At 57.7% G+C, this 14,073-nt stretch overlaps 1 protein-coding gene across 4 annotated transcripts in view; it reads right to left on the reverse strand.

Moving 5' to 3' along the window:
* The window catches only part of CASZ1 (castor zinc finger 1), a 146,589-nt gene that overhangs the window by 51,993 nt on the left and 80,523 nt on the right, over nt 1-14,073 (reverse strand). For 3 of the 4 annotated variants that reach the window (XM_059138155.1, XM_059138154.1, XM_059138158.1), the window contains exons 1-2: nt 2,786-2,953; nt 2,306-2,344 (exon numbers count right to left, since the gene is read on the reverse strand). In XM_059138155.1, the coding sequence (XP_058994138.1) occupies nt 2,306-2,344; nt 2,786-2,834 (88 nt within the window). In that variant the 5' untranslated portion in view covers nt 2,835-2,953. Of the gene's footprint in view, nt 1-2,305; nt 2,345-2,785; nt 2,954-14,073 lie in introns of those variants that run through there. The other variant, XM_059138157.1, reaches the window with a different exon arrangement.

A 14,073-nucleotide genomic window follows, 5' to 3' on the forward strand; every position in this document is an offset into this window, starting at 1 on the left:
GCTAGAGAAGCTCTCGGTGGAAGCTGTCCAGGGTCCCCCCAAAGAAGAGAGCCCCTCACAGTCCCAGCAATGAACCCTGGCCAGTATTGAAACTCCAGGCCATGGCTGGGTCCAGAAGTACCTTCTAGATCTTGAGGGAAGGTGAGCACGGAGTCAAGCCAGAGATGGGCTCTGAGGGGGATCTCAGAGTTCTCACCTGCTTCCCTTTTTTTGTGAAGAGAGAAAAAAATGCTTTTCTTCTGAAGTTCTGAAATTAAGCAAAACTTCCAAATTCAAAGAAAAGGCTGAGATGGTCTCACCAGATGACTCCTCCAGGAAGCAGTCAGAACTCTGACACCCAAACCTCCCCTCACTGAGTGGCCAGAGTACAGGTCTGGGTCCTGCTGGGCTAGCCCTGCTCCAACTAGAGAACGTAGCAGTCCATCTCAGTGGCTCTTCCCAGGTTCTAGGAAAAGTTTCCAGAGCCTATCCCTGGAGTGCTGGGAGAAGTCAGTCTCCCTAAGGCCCAGGAGAGATGCTGTAAGAGGTTCTGCACACGCAGGCTCGGGAGGCTCTCTCTCCAGTCCGGGACACCTTCCAGAAGGGCTTCGGAGTCGTGCGCCCACAGCAGACTGGGAGGCACTGTTTGGCGTAACGGCAGGAGGATGGACGCCCGCTCTAGTTGGCAGCCAAGTTAGAGGGAGGAAGATGGGGAGGGTCCACCTTCCAGCTGAGTAATGCCCAGGTCCACTGTGCCCGCCCACAAGCAGAGGCCCGTCTATAAGGACTGCTTCTTGGCTGGTTGGGTGGGGGCCCTTTTTCTGAAGAAAGGGGGTGGGGCCCGAGGGAAGGAGGTGATGAGGCACCTGATTAGAGCGGGGGTGGAGGCCAGGGAGGGGCAGGGTGGCAGCACTGGCCTTAGACACCTTCACTGATTTGCCCAGCAGGGGGTGTTACACCTTCCCTGGGCGCAGAGGTCCTGAGGCCCTCCACATCCGATTACCCGAGATCACACCTTACCCGAGATCACACCTGGTTGGACACTGCCACAAAACTCTGAGCCATCTCCCTCCTCACAAAATACACACCCACTTCCCAAAGCTGACCACCTTGTCACCCACCCTGGGCCCCACAGTGCTGCCTCCTTCCTGTTCTCTCTGCCTACTCCCCTTTGACCTCAGAAGGTCAAATGTCAGCTCATGGGTCCCAAGGGGCAATGCCATGAACTTGAGCCCATTATAAACAGCAACCCAACTGCCACCTCTCCTTCTATAAATGAGACACAAGGGTTCAGAGATCAGCCTCAATGAATGATAAGCCTGTTTCTTACGGACTTCTTTCAAAAACGTTTAAGACGACGACGGTGGCTTTTCCCAGGCTAGGATCCGAGGGTCCTGGTCACAGTGTGGTTTCAACAAAGAGGGCTAATTGAGAGCCTATGGTAGACCTCACTCTGGCCTCAGGTGCCCCCTCAGGAGCCCCAGATGGGAGGAGAAGCAAAATATTGAAAAAAATTAGATTAAAACCAGTAAAAACACCAACATATCAGGATAAACGGCTCCAGGCCAGCATCATGCTATCTGGAACCCTAGCCTAGGTGCCATACTAGGCGCCCCCCAAACCCAGAGACCACATTTAGTAGTTTGCCTGGTGTATCCCCTGGGGGGAGCTCAAAAGGGGGATGGGAGAGAGTCCTGGGCCCCTCACTTTGAACTGATAACAGCCGCCTCATCCCACGGATTCTCAGGTGAAAAATACTCATTAGCCATAATAAGCAGCTTGATCATCCGACACAGCCTTGTCCCAAATAAATTAAATTCCTTTACCTTGAGACAGTCGCCCCGAAACCAGACTAACCACCTTTCCCAACAGGACGCTGCTTTCAAAAACTAAACCACCCCCCACTAAAAAAATAAAAACACACACCCCACAGCCTGACACACAATCTTTGCAGGAGAAAAAGAAAAACACACCACACACTAAACACGGAGCCATTCAAAAAACACGGAGAACAAAAACCCCCACAAAAAACCCCTAAATCCTCTCTTTGGGTGCCCCCCAGCTCCCTCTCCCCTCTGTTCTTTCATAATGACAAGCATCAAATTAGTCACAGTCACTAAGCAAGTAACAAATAATAACAATAATATCATCCGAAGCCTCGCAATCCAGAAACCAGGGCGAGCGAGAAGCGCAGCGGGCGCCGGACCCTCTCCAGGCCAGCCCCCACCCCTGCTCAGCTGCTACTGCATTGGGCTAAAAATACTAACTTCCGTAAAAGAACCGAAAGAAAAGTGAAAGAGCCTCCCCTCGTTCCCACCGCCGGTACCTGTACCAAGATCCATTCTCCTCTCTTTGGTCCCAAACTCTTCGAGGAACGCCAAAAACAGAAGGGGAAAGAAAAAAAACATCTGTTTAGTCTCGCGCAGCGGCCCCCGCCGCCCCTCTCCCGCCCCCCTCCGCTCGCCGCAGCCCCCAGCGAGGGCCGGACGAGTCCCCGGGACCCGGCCGGCAGTGACAGGGGGACCCGGGAGGGAGAGCGAAAGTTTCTCCCTCCCTCCCTCCCCCGTCGCTCTCACGCTCCGGCATTGCACACTCGGAGCAGCTCCTCTCGGCTCTCGAGTTTATTAAACTAAAAGAGAAACTATTTATAGACGCGGCCCGGGTCTGGGGGCCCGAGCTGCCCGAGAGGCCGAGGGGGGCCCCCCCGCCCGCGCCCGGCCCGGCCCCGCCCGCGCCCCCCGCCCGCGCCGGGGTCGAGCCCCGCGGCGGCGCCCCCTGCCCTCCCCCGCCCCACTGCCGTACTCACCATAGTCGGAGAGTCGAAAGCCGAATTCACTTAAATAATCAACTTTCATAATACTTAATTAATGCCTAATTGCAACTGATTACTCCCCGAATAACAAGTTGTTTTAAAGCCCTGATGTCATTGCTCCTGACGGTAACACTCAGGGTAACAGTTTGGCAGGAGGGAGCGGGCGGGCGGGAGCGGCCGGGGGCGCTGCCAGGCGCCGAGGTGATTGGCAGGGCGGCCGCGGCGCCGCCTCCTCCGGGCCGAGCCGCGCCGCCCCGGCAGGTGAAAGAGCAGAGCTCGGCCCGCCCGCGCGCGCGCCCGCCCGCCTGCCGCGGTGCTGGAGTGAATGGGCGCGCGCTCGCCCGCCCGCCGGCCGCGCCGCACGCGCGCCCCCGCCGCTCTGCCCCCCCCGCCCCCCGCCGCGTGCGCGCTCGCGCGCGGCTCCGCACACCCGCTCGGGCGGCCCGCCTCATTGGCTCAGTGATTCCCCAAACCTTGGACTTCGGGAGGAGGGAGGCGGGGACTCAGCGCGCGGACCCGGGCAGCAGGGGCGAGGCGAGCGGCACTCGCGTCCCCGAGCCAACTCTGGCCGGACAACGGCGGGCCCGCGAGCTCGCTCGCTCCCGAACGCGCCCAGGTCCCGGCCCCGCGCGCGCCCCTCGACGGCGGCCGCGCGCGGACTCGCTCCGGGTGCCGGCCAGCCCAAGGCTTGCGGGGCGCGCGGCCGCGCAAACTTTTCCGCGAGGGCGGACGCAGGTGTGAGCGCCTCGGGGTCGCGCCTGCTCGGTCGCGCGCTCCCGTGCTCCTTCTCGCGCGCCCTGTGGGCTCTGGGTGAGGCGGTACCAGGGCTTGTGCTTCCCTTCATACCCGACTGTCATGGTGGGGGTGGTGGCCGGGCTCTTTAGTCGCAAGGAGGCTACCGGAGGTGGGCCTGGCGGGGTGGGGGGCGGGAAGGGGGACAGGACACGCGCTTTGGCCCTGCGCAGCTCTGCCTGCCACCTGCAGCAGCTTCCACGGAGAGCCAGGACCCCTAGCTTCCACCACTTGGGCTTGGCTGTGCCTTGAAACGGGCGCTGATGCCGCGCCTACCGAGCCGACCCAGGCCGCCTAAACATCCCTGCTCTTGGCCCGGGGTCTTTCTCCTCCTCCTCTGCCCCAATTCGGCCCCCCAGCCCTGCTATGGGGCCCCGAGGGGCAGCCAGTACCTCACTCCGCTAGGCAGCCTGCAGTCAAGCTCCCACCACAGATCCATGCCATCAGTTGGGCTTCCCTTCCACCCTCTTGCCTCATTAAGAACCTTGGCATGGAGGGGAAAGGCACCCTTGAACCAAGGACCCAGCCTCCCGCCACCTGCCCCTCGGGCAATGGCCGCATTTCCTGTCTGCCATCTCATCTCTGGACAAGGGTTCCTGTGCTCTCTTTGGCCCTCCTCCTTTTTCCTCAGAGAAAGTATTTTGGTGGGTCTCTCTGTGCCCAGACATCCCTGCTAGGGCCAGATACGTTGAAATTCCTTAAATTTTAGTGATCCAAGTTACCCAATGGTCGTGGTGGGGAGAGGCGGGGCGGGCTCAGGAAGGAGGCAGTCCGGTGAGCAAGAACCTGGGCAGAACCTGGGCAGCGTTGCTAGTACAGTACCTAGATCTCACTGTCACAAGCTCTTTGTCCCTTGTGTCTCCACGCTGCCACCTTCCTCTCCTCCTGTTTTAGGAAAGGCCACACTGCCTCCAATTAGGGCAAGGGACTAGACCCTGGGTTTTCTCTGGTCTTTGGGCAGCATTCAGCAAAATGGCACTGGCCTATTGTTGCAATATTTCTATTTTGCAAAAGGAGAAGCCCAGGGAAAGCTTGGGGCAAAAAAATCAGGGACTAACCAATCTAGTTGTTCTCCCACTTTCTCCTTGGTTTTTTTTTTTTTTTTTTTTTTTTTTTTTGTTCCAAATGGCTTCACAGGGAGTTAGCATCTCTTCCCTATTTGACTGCCTTCCCTGATGCCTTCTTGGCAAGCACCTTTCCTGGTTGCCACATGCAACCCTCCACCCTTCACGCCTGCCCTGTTCCTATGTAGGAAAAGTAGCTAGAGAGGCCCAGACACTTTGCTGGCAGTCCCCCGTCCTTAAAACCCTGAATAACCAAGCCTTAAGCTACCTGGAGACCAGAACAAGCATTGGTATAGGGCAATCACTCACAGAAGACCGTGAGCTCTGCTCCCCACGCAGGATCTCAGGGAGGACATCTCCGTGTCCAGGACTACTCCAGAGTATACACAGGCCTCTGGCTGCTCTCACCCACGACTCTCCAAAGCAAGGCTTACAGCTTTGGGTTGTAACAACAGACACTCAGTTCCAAACCCCAGTCCTGGGCAGCTGGGGTGAGGCAGAGTAAGAGTCACAGAGGAGTGGAGGGGTGATTTCTGGGTTTATTTGATGACGCACGTAATGGAGGCCCCCTGCATATGTGACCCACATGACCTCCTGGCTGTGTCTAAGTATCTTTCTGGGCTTCTGCTGCTGGTGGTCGGGGCATGGGAGGGCGTAACTTCCAGTTACCTAGACAAGGCCAAGAGGGTTGGCTGTGCAGCGACTTTGGGGCCTCTGATGGACAAAAGCTGGAGGCACCCGTCAGGCACAGTGGTGGAGGGGGGTGTGGGCGGCCCGAAGAGCCTCTGTTCTGCCAAGGCGACAGGCGCAATCAGCCACTACAGGCTTAAGAGGCCTCGCCCGAGAGCAGAGGACAGGCCAGAGAGGCCCAGAGAATGAGGCCATCTTGGTGTGTTATGATTTAAGAAAGTCTGAGAAGAAGGCTGAGGCATTGAGGTCATGAGGTATGAGTCAGAGGCTGCATAATGGAGGGGTCCCCAGACTTCTCCCTCTTTCTTTCTCTTCGGGTGTGTGCTTGTAGGAAGGGGAGAGGCCCAGAGCTCTGCCATCTCTGAGGCTATGGCCCATTTTTGCCTTGAGGACCCCGATGAGGGGACACCTCTTAGACCCTAAGGCCAGGCCACAGTGAGGACATTTGTGCCCAGGACTCAGGTCACGGAAAGCCCAATGCCTCAATTCCTCCTGGTCTCGAGGCCCCAGCTCCTCCTCACGCACTCCGTCCCGTCCCCAAGAGAAGATGCGGAGCTGCGCACGGGAAATCCCAGCCACCGGGCCCCTCACACGAGTCCAGGGAAAACTGTCAGCTCTCCCCAGGACGGCTTCCACACTTGGCTCCCGGTCCCCTCACACCCCCAGAGCGTGCCCACTCATTCTCTATCCCTCCCGAGCCCGGGGCCTTCTCACTCACCAGCCTGTTTACACACCAGGTATCTCAGGCTTTATCTGCTCTCATTCTGAATTTGTAACTTTCACATAAACTTGAACAAAGCTCCTTTTGTTCCTGCACCCCACCCCAGGATCCCAATAAACTGGTTCCCTCCGAGGCGACTGGGCCAGGGCACGGAAGCCTTGGCCAAAGGGCTGTGTGTGCATGTGAACAAGCATGTTCGCACCTGCGATGGAGTCCGTGTGTTTGCGTGTGAGCGCACTGCTCGGGCTGACGGAGGGAGGGTTCGGGGAGAGCGTCGAGTGAGCAAAGTGTGGGCAGGAAACATTGTGGCACGGGCACGGGACGGTCCGCCAGGCCGCAAGAGGCCATGGGCCAGGGATGGGTGGGTGTCCGGGCAGGGGGCACACAGGGATGCAGAGAGGAGCAGGAGAGTGGGCGGCAGAGTGAGGGGCTGAGGCCAGGCTTAGGCTAAGTATAAGGCAGATACAGGGATCGCATTATGGCCCATGTATGGGGCTGGCACAGCCGCGCGCTCGGCCCCGTAATCCTGTTAGCCAGCAATCTCCATTCCGAAAGAGCTTCATTTCTTTGTGAATATTTGTAAACTAGATATCTAATGGAAAATTATAGGAAAATTATAGTGAAATTCATGACGGAGAAATCCGATTATCCCTAATTCAATTATGCCATCTTAGCCCACACAGCACATTTCCCATTTTTTTCCCATAAATACCGATGCCAGGGGTCCCGGTAATCAAATAAAATTGAAAATCATCTTCCCATTAAATTCAATTAGCCGCAATTTCTAAAGCCTATCAGAGATTTTAATTACTAAATTATAAAATTCTCCAATGCTAAATTGAAACCAAAAAAATTGCACATCCTTATATTTCAGAGAAAAAAAAAAGGGCCAGCAAAATCCTTGAAAAAGAATGCCCTCCTTTCTGTACCCAGCTCCAAGGCAGGCTCCCCACCCAGAGGGACCTCATATTGCTGCCTACTTGCCCACTTGGGGTTGCAGCCAGGGGCATGGAGGAGAGGTCTCTGCCCGGGGAGGGGCTGAGGCATATTCATTTAGCAGAGGGACAAACCACACCTCCAACTCTAAGCTTTGGCTTGGCTGGCCCCTAGGGAGGACCTACCTTCCTCGCTGGCTGTCCCGGCTCCCGAGATACTCTCTACTCTGTCCCCCCACGGAGACAGTCTAGAACTGCCACCTTCTTGGCCCACGGACAGGGCTCAGGCTCAGGTTGGGGCTTGGCCTCGGGGCTCTGCATGTTCTAGGGCGGCAGGCCAGCGGCAGCACAGGGTACCCTCACCACGTTGCGGGGCCCGCGGATAGCCTGGGCTGGGGCAGAGGTGGGAGTGGGGTGAGGCCGGTGTTGAGGGTAGACAGTGATGGCGGGATGGCTCCGTGGCCCTGAGTCTCCTCGGAAGAATACCCAAGGCCCATAGGTCCTGGCAGTGTACCAGCCTCCTAGGAGAGCTGGGGGTGGGCCTGGCCCCAGCCTGGCCTCTCTTCCACTGCAGCTCATTCTGTTCTCCTCGCCCTCTTCTGGAAAGCGGACAGCCGCGAGCCGGCCAAGGGGCTTATGCCCCAGCCCAGGGGTAGCCCTCGCTTCTCCTTTTAGGGAAGTGGTGGCCATAACCCCAACAGTAGCCCTCCTCTCTCTCCCCCACTTACCCAGCTCTAAAGGGTGCTCTAGAAGTCAGGAGAGCCTGGGGACGTGGCATCGGTGGCGGCATAGAGTGACCCTAGGTCTGACCCCCGAGGTGGGTGGCTGGGGCGGCAGCCGAGGGGCCGGGCGGTTCCTGGGCAGCCAACAGCCGAGTTGCCAGCAGCCCAGCGCCCTGGGAGCAGGGAGAAGCTTTAATTTGCCAGGCAGTCAGGAGTGCCAGCAGGGGAGGCACCCGCAAACAAAACAAAAACAAAAAAGTTAATTATCTTTGGCTTTTTCTTAATAAATATCCAAACTGGCCGGGCCGGATCCTCCGCTTTGGAGGGAGAGAGGAGAAGGAGGAAAAAACCCCAAACCAAATCCAACAGACTCATTCTCTGGTCTGCCTTTCCTTTGTGTCTCCTCCTGTATTCATCTCTTATCAGAGGCAGGATGAGTTTCAGATTAATGTCCAAATTTTGCAAGTCAAGAGTATGGCCACCAAAAAAAAAAAAAAAAAAAATTCTTTTTGCAGCTTTGGGGGTGGGACAGCGGGGGTGTAAAGAAGAAAGAGGCGGGGGGAGGACAGGACAGGAGCAAAGGAGAGAGCGAGAGTTGGACGGAAAGAGAGTAAGTGTGATGTGGTGCTGAGCTTCTCCAGTTCCCCTGTGGGCACCACACGGCCCAGCCTGTGGCCCCAACCCGGGCGGGACCTGTTCTGGAATGTTGTGTTGGCATTGGATTTTAGTTACAACAATCAGCTACAGGAGATGTGGAGATTTCTCCTTTTAAAACTCTGAAACAACCGAGGTCTCACTGGCCACTCCAGCTCCCCTGTTGCCCTTGGATCCTGTGCCAACCCTCCCTTCCAGGAGCTGGGCTGGGGAAGAGAAGGTGCTAGAGGAGGGGACGTTGGCCGTCCTTCTGCGGGGTGAGATTTTTCTGTATGGGCTCGCAAGGGTACCTAGGGAGAGAGATGCGTGTTGCTGCCTGGGCCTACGTGTTTGCATGGTGCTTGTACACGCCTGAGCCTGGGCTGTTAGAAACGTGTGGCGGGGGAGAGGGGGTGGGGTGGCCGGGGCAGCCAGGACATGGGCAGACAGTCCCTCAAGGAGCGCTGACTCTGGAGGAACCCACTACCTGGGTTCACACTCCCGCTCCCTCACTCCCTGGCTGTGCCACCTTGACCAAATCACTGACCCTCTCTGAGCCTCCATTTTCTCAGCATCAAAGGGAATAATTAGTGACTGCCTCGGGCTGGGGGTCAAGGAGGAATGTGGAGTGACTGCTAATGAGTATGGGGTTTCTTTCTGGAGTGATGGAAATATTCTAAAATTAGATAGTGATGGTGATCACACGATATTGGGAATATACTAAAAAACCACTGAATTGTACACTTGGCATGTAAATTACAGCTCAGAGAAGTGGATTATAACAAAGTGGGAATGAAATAGGGGGGGAAGAACAATAGCACTGCACAGAGTGGTAGAGGGCACAGCATGTAGCCTGGCACAGAGTAAGCACTCAGAAAGGACTGGTGAGCAGAGATGAACATGGACCTGGCCGGATGGGCTGGCATCCCGGGCCCTGGGCTGGGTGCCAACAGACATCTACCTGGGTCCCCAGCACTGGTCCAGCAGGTCGTTGAGCAAGCTGAGCCACCCGCCCCTGCGTGGATGGGGTCCCGGGTGGCTGTTCCCTGGCAGGGATGGGAGAGGGCATGGCACTCCTCCTGCCTCTCTGCCCAGGTCCCTGGAGAGGAGGCTGCCCACCGTGGCAGGCAGACTCTGCCGCTCACTTTCCTCGTCTCACAGAGCACTCATATTTTCCATGTGCAGCAGACCGTGAATTCACCTTCATACTAGTTACAGGGTTATTTAGCTTCTCCTGACACTGACAATCACCAAACTTTAATTCGCTGCTTGGCTTCTCCCTGCTGTGCCCTCTGCCCACCCCCAAAATCCCTGGGAGAGGGTGGGAAGGATCTAGTCCGGCCCCCTGTTGCCAAAGCCTGCCCTTCCGAGTGATGGAGTGACAGCAGGAGGGGGTGCTCAGAAGAAGATGATGGGCAGAGAGTGGGGGCGGAGAGTAGGGGGGAAACAGTGCGGGAGAGAGGAAGTAGCACCAGGGCTAAGGGGAGCTTCTGTCCTGCTCCTCCGGCCTGACACTAATGTATTCAAGCCGGCATCCATCCTATTGTGAATGAAGATTCGGCTGACCGGGCTTTGGGTCTGAGGGCTGGGAGCCCCAGCCAGGACCTTCAAGGCCGGGGCTCACTGAGCTCCCAGGACCGGGCAGCTGGCATGGACTGGCTCGTTTGCCTGATTGCTGGATGAGGAGGTGCCCGCCCGGCAACCCATGAGGGAGCCCGTTTTTACTAACCTGAGAAGCCAGCTTTCGTTTTCCTCTGCCTCCCCCATGCCAGGTCCTCCATGAGGCTTCTGCCTGCCTTGCAGAAGCTTCTCCCTGGCTTACTGCTCCGCTGCCTGCATCCCCTCTCTCGGCCTCCCGAAGTGGTCACCAGTATCTTTCCCCAAAGCCCCCGAGACAAGCGAAGGAGCGCCAGTTTGATCTGAAAACCCTCTGGTGGAACCAGGCGATTCCCTTATTCCCCAAATCCAAAAGGGTCCTGTCAGCCACTCATTAGTCAGAGTCCCGGGAGCGGAGAGCCAAGCTGAGAGGATTCTCCAAGACCAGAGGCCAGGGGAAGGACCTGGGCTGGGAGGTTCCAAGGAGGAGGAGAGGGACAGCAGGGCAGAGCCAGGAGGAGGGGAGGTACTGGGAGATCCCTGGGGGGTGGAGGGAGCCAGGCTGTGTCTGCTTCCACCCAGCCTCATTCCGCCGCCCCACCCCTGCCCACGGGGGAAGTGGCCATGGTGGCCGGGGCAAGAGAGATGTCACGGGGCCAATGGCAGAGAAGGGAGAAGGAGCTTGTTGACTGTAAACTGTCCATTATGGCTCAGATTATAAGCATATTGCGCAGGGCTCTCTGCACGATGCCGAGGAATCCAATACGCTGAAAGGTTAATGCAATCAATTAGGGTGACAAGGAAGTAAAGTAAAGCCTTCGGAGTAGATGAAAAGGAGAGAGAGAGAGAGAGAGAGAGAGCGTGCTTGCGGGCGCTGTGGAGTTGGGGGTGACGGTATGGGTGGTGGGAAGGCCAAGAGGGAGAGAAACCAGCGGGATGCTGGCAGGGGGAAAGGGAAGGACAAAAGGCCGGGAGCCCAAGAAAAGACGGCAGTAAGAGAGCCGGCGGCAGAAGCAGCAAGAGTGGGCAGCCAGTGGACAAGCTCTGGCCTCAAACCTCCGACTGCCGCCCAGCTTCACCTCCCCCCCCCCCCCGGCCCCCTCTCCATCAGCGGCTCCCCTAGGGCTTGGAGCCAGGCTCCCAGATCAGCTCACAGCACCAGTAACGTGTCAGAGCTGCCTTGGTCCCTGTTCCCGTACGCAACAAGGGCCCACCTCACAACTTCCAGGGCCTTCTCAAGTGGAGCTATGGCCTAGTTGCCACCTTCCCCAGAATGGGCCCAGGTTCAAATGCAGACTCTCCCCTTGGCCTGCTTCACTCCCAGCAGCATCCATGAACACAACCTTCACGGCTCTCCCCTGAGTACCTAGTTCCTCCTTGCAACAGCCTGGGAAGCAAAGAACATGGTGCGGGGCCCTTTTACAGAGAGAAAGTCAGGTGCTCAGAAAACGTGTGTGGTTTCCCAGAGCCTGCCGCAGCGGAGGACCCTGCAGGGGAGGGCACACAGGACCCCACACTGACCTGGGAACCCCAACGCCACTCAGCCTGCCACCGCGGGGCTTTTCTTTCCAGGGCACCCACTGGAGTGAGGAGACTCATCTTCCCCAAGAAGTCAGCCCCATAAGTCCTTGGGCAGGGGCGGGGAACCCCTGAGAACCTGCCCGGGGATGGCGAGGGCTCTGGGAGGTGAAAAGCTACGGGGGAAGGAGGGAATGTGAGCTCTTGCTACCGGTCAGGCCCAGGCCAAACACCTTTGGCCACGTGAACTCACTCATCCCCCTAATTTTGTCTGCAAAAGTAGTTGTTTTGGGGGGCGCCTGGGTGGCTCCATGGGTTAAGCATCTGAGTTTCAATTTCAGTTCAGGCCATCCTGTTAGCGTTCTGAGATCCAGTCCCACATCAGGCTCTGCGCTGAGTGCGGAGTCTGCCTGAGGTTCTCTCCCTCTCCTTCTCCCTCTGCCCCTCCCCCCCACCACAGGCACACTCTCTCAAATAAATATACAAATCTAAAAAAAAAAAAAAAAAAGTAGCTATTCTGCTCACTTTACAGAAGAGGAAACTGGACGTGAGAGCTTAGTGAAGGCAGAAGACTACGCTGGGCTCCTGGAATAGGATGCCAAGCTCTCAGGAAATGGTGGCTGTCAAAGGAAAGGCAAACCTGGACTTGTAGGTTGGTAGGACTGAGCAGAGGACAAGGCCCTGAGGAGGGCAGAGACAGCGGGGGCAGCCCCTAGCAGACCAGGTCTGCCAAGTAGCCCGCAGCCCCCAGGATGGGCTCCCACACCACTGCTGGAACCCCCTGGAGCAATCCCATGGAAGACAAGAGCACACGGCGGGTGACAGGCAATGCTATGGACTTAACGCCAGGAGACGCTACACTTAAAAATGGTTACGGTGGTAATTTTCACTTTAGGTATATTTTGCCAGTTTAAAAAAAAAAAAGAGCAGAGGTCAAGAGACAGCAATCTTTTTTCATAAAGGCTTAGAAAGTATTTACGCTTTGGGGGCCAAATGTTCTCTGTTGTAGCTGCTCAGCTCTGCCACTGTACAGTAAGCTGCAGCCACGCCCATATGCAAATGAGTGGGTGTGGCTATGCACCAATAAAACTTTATTTACAAATACAGGCAGTGGGCCTCCAGAGAATAGAAGCACCTAGGGCTGATTTTCAAGATCCAGGATGCTGTCCCGCTGCTTGGGGACAGGAGTATCTGATCTGGACCTTGCCTAGAGTGGAGGGAAGGGCTGGGCAGAGGCCTCAGGTGGAAGTCAGGCTCTCATGATCAGCAGAGGATAGATTAAAAGAAGAGAAAGAACAGGTGCTGACAGGGGGAACCCCATGTCCCCGAAACGGGTCTGGCACCCAGCCTGCCCAGAAGCCTTGGCTTGGGATCCTCATGGATGATACGCAGGGGCAGGCGGTGGTGACTTGGAGCTCTCTACATTCTAGGAGTCTCGACACCACAAGAGAGGCATTACGCTACGGCAAAGAGGGGATGGGAGTGGGCAGCGGAGGGCCAGGCTGGCCAGAGGGGACGCCAGGGGGAGGAAGGCGAGGAGAGAGGCCCGGGGAGTACGGCTGTAACCAGGGTGGAGCTGGCGGCAAAGGGAGGAATCTCCGGGCCCCAGCGAGAGCGCAGGGCGCGGGCCGGGCCTGCCCTACACCGGCCGCCTCTGATCACGTTTTCAGGGCCACTGCCCGTAGGCACAGACAATGCTGGGGGAGCCTTTGAAGTCCGAAAGGGATGCCGCGGTGGGAGCCGCACGAATCTCCTCCCTTCCCCCCATCCTCCCGGGGGAGGGGGCCAGCAGGACAAAACCCGGAGCCGGTCACAGCCAGGCCCGAAATGCGGGAGACAAAGGGAAAACAAACAGGTTTGGAGCCAGGCGCACGGTGCCCTGTCTGTCCCCCGCCCCGCCAAGCCAGGATGATGGATGGCTGCAGCCAGCCAGCTCGCCCGCCGGGCGGGTCCCGCTATTTACATAACACTGGCGTTCCACCGGTCACCTCTGACACCCCGCTGCCTGGGGCCGAGGCCCGGTGGCCCCCGAGGTTCCTCGAGCCACTGGCGAGGGGGGGGCGGGGGACGACTGAGACAGCCTGTGAAGGCCCAGCCAGACGGGGGAAGCCCCCGGGTCTGGGAAGGGCAGGTCAGCAGCAAGATCTGGGCTCAGGATCTACGGCTTCCTCCCTACCAGCCACTCACGGAGAGGGGGGGAGGCCACCGGGGACCTGCAGCTTCAAGGAGAGAGGCAGGGCTGGAGTTCTAGGGCTTTCAAGTCCATGAGGCTCCCCAAGAGCTAGAAGCAGAGCTTCCAGAGGTAGCCGGCAGAGGCTGCCACAGTGGGCAGACGGTGCTGTGCAGAACCGGGGCTGGCACCGACGGGTGACCGAACCCAGGCACCAGGGAGGCCTCTGCCCCACACCACCTCGAACACATTCCATGCCCACAGTCCACTAACCAGGAGCCCCTGGCCCATTTCCAGCCTACAAGCCAATCTGACACGTTCCTACAGGGCTATTGTTTCTGGCCAGGTTCAAATGGGCAGTGTGGCTCCGATCCTGTCTCCATCTTCCCAGTCCCCCTTGGGTACTCCACAGGACAGGACCCGGCCCTGAGTGACTCCAGC

This window comes from Mustela lutreola, chromosome 10, assembly GCF_030435805.1.
Source record: "Mustela lutreola isolate mMusLut2 chromosome 10, mMusLut2.pri, whole genome shotgun sequence".
NCBI lineage: Eukaryota > Metazoa > Chordata > Mammalia > Carnivora > Mustelidae > Mustela > Mustela lutreola.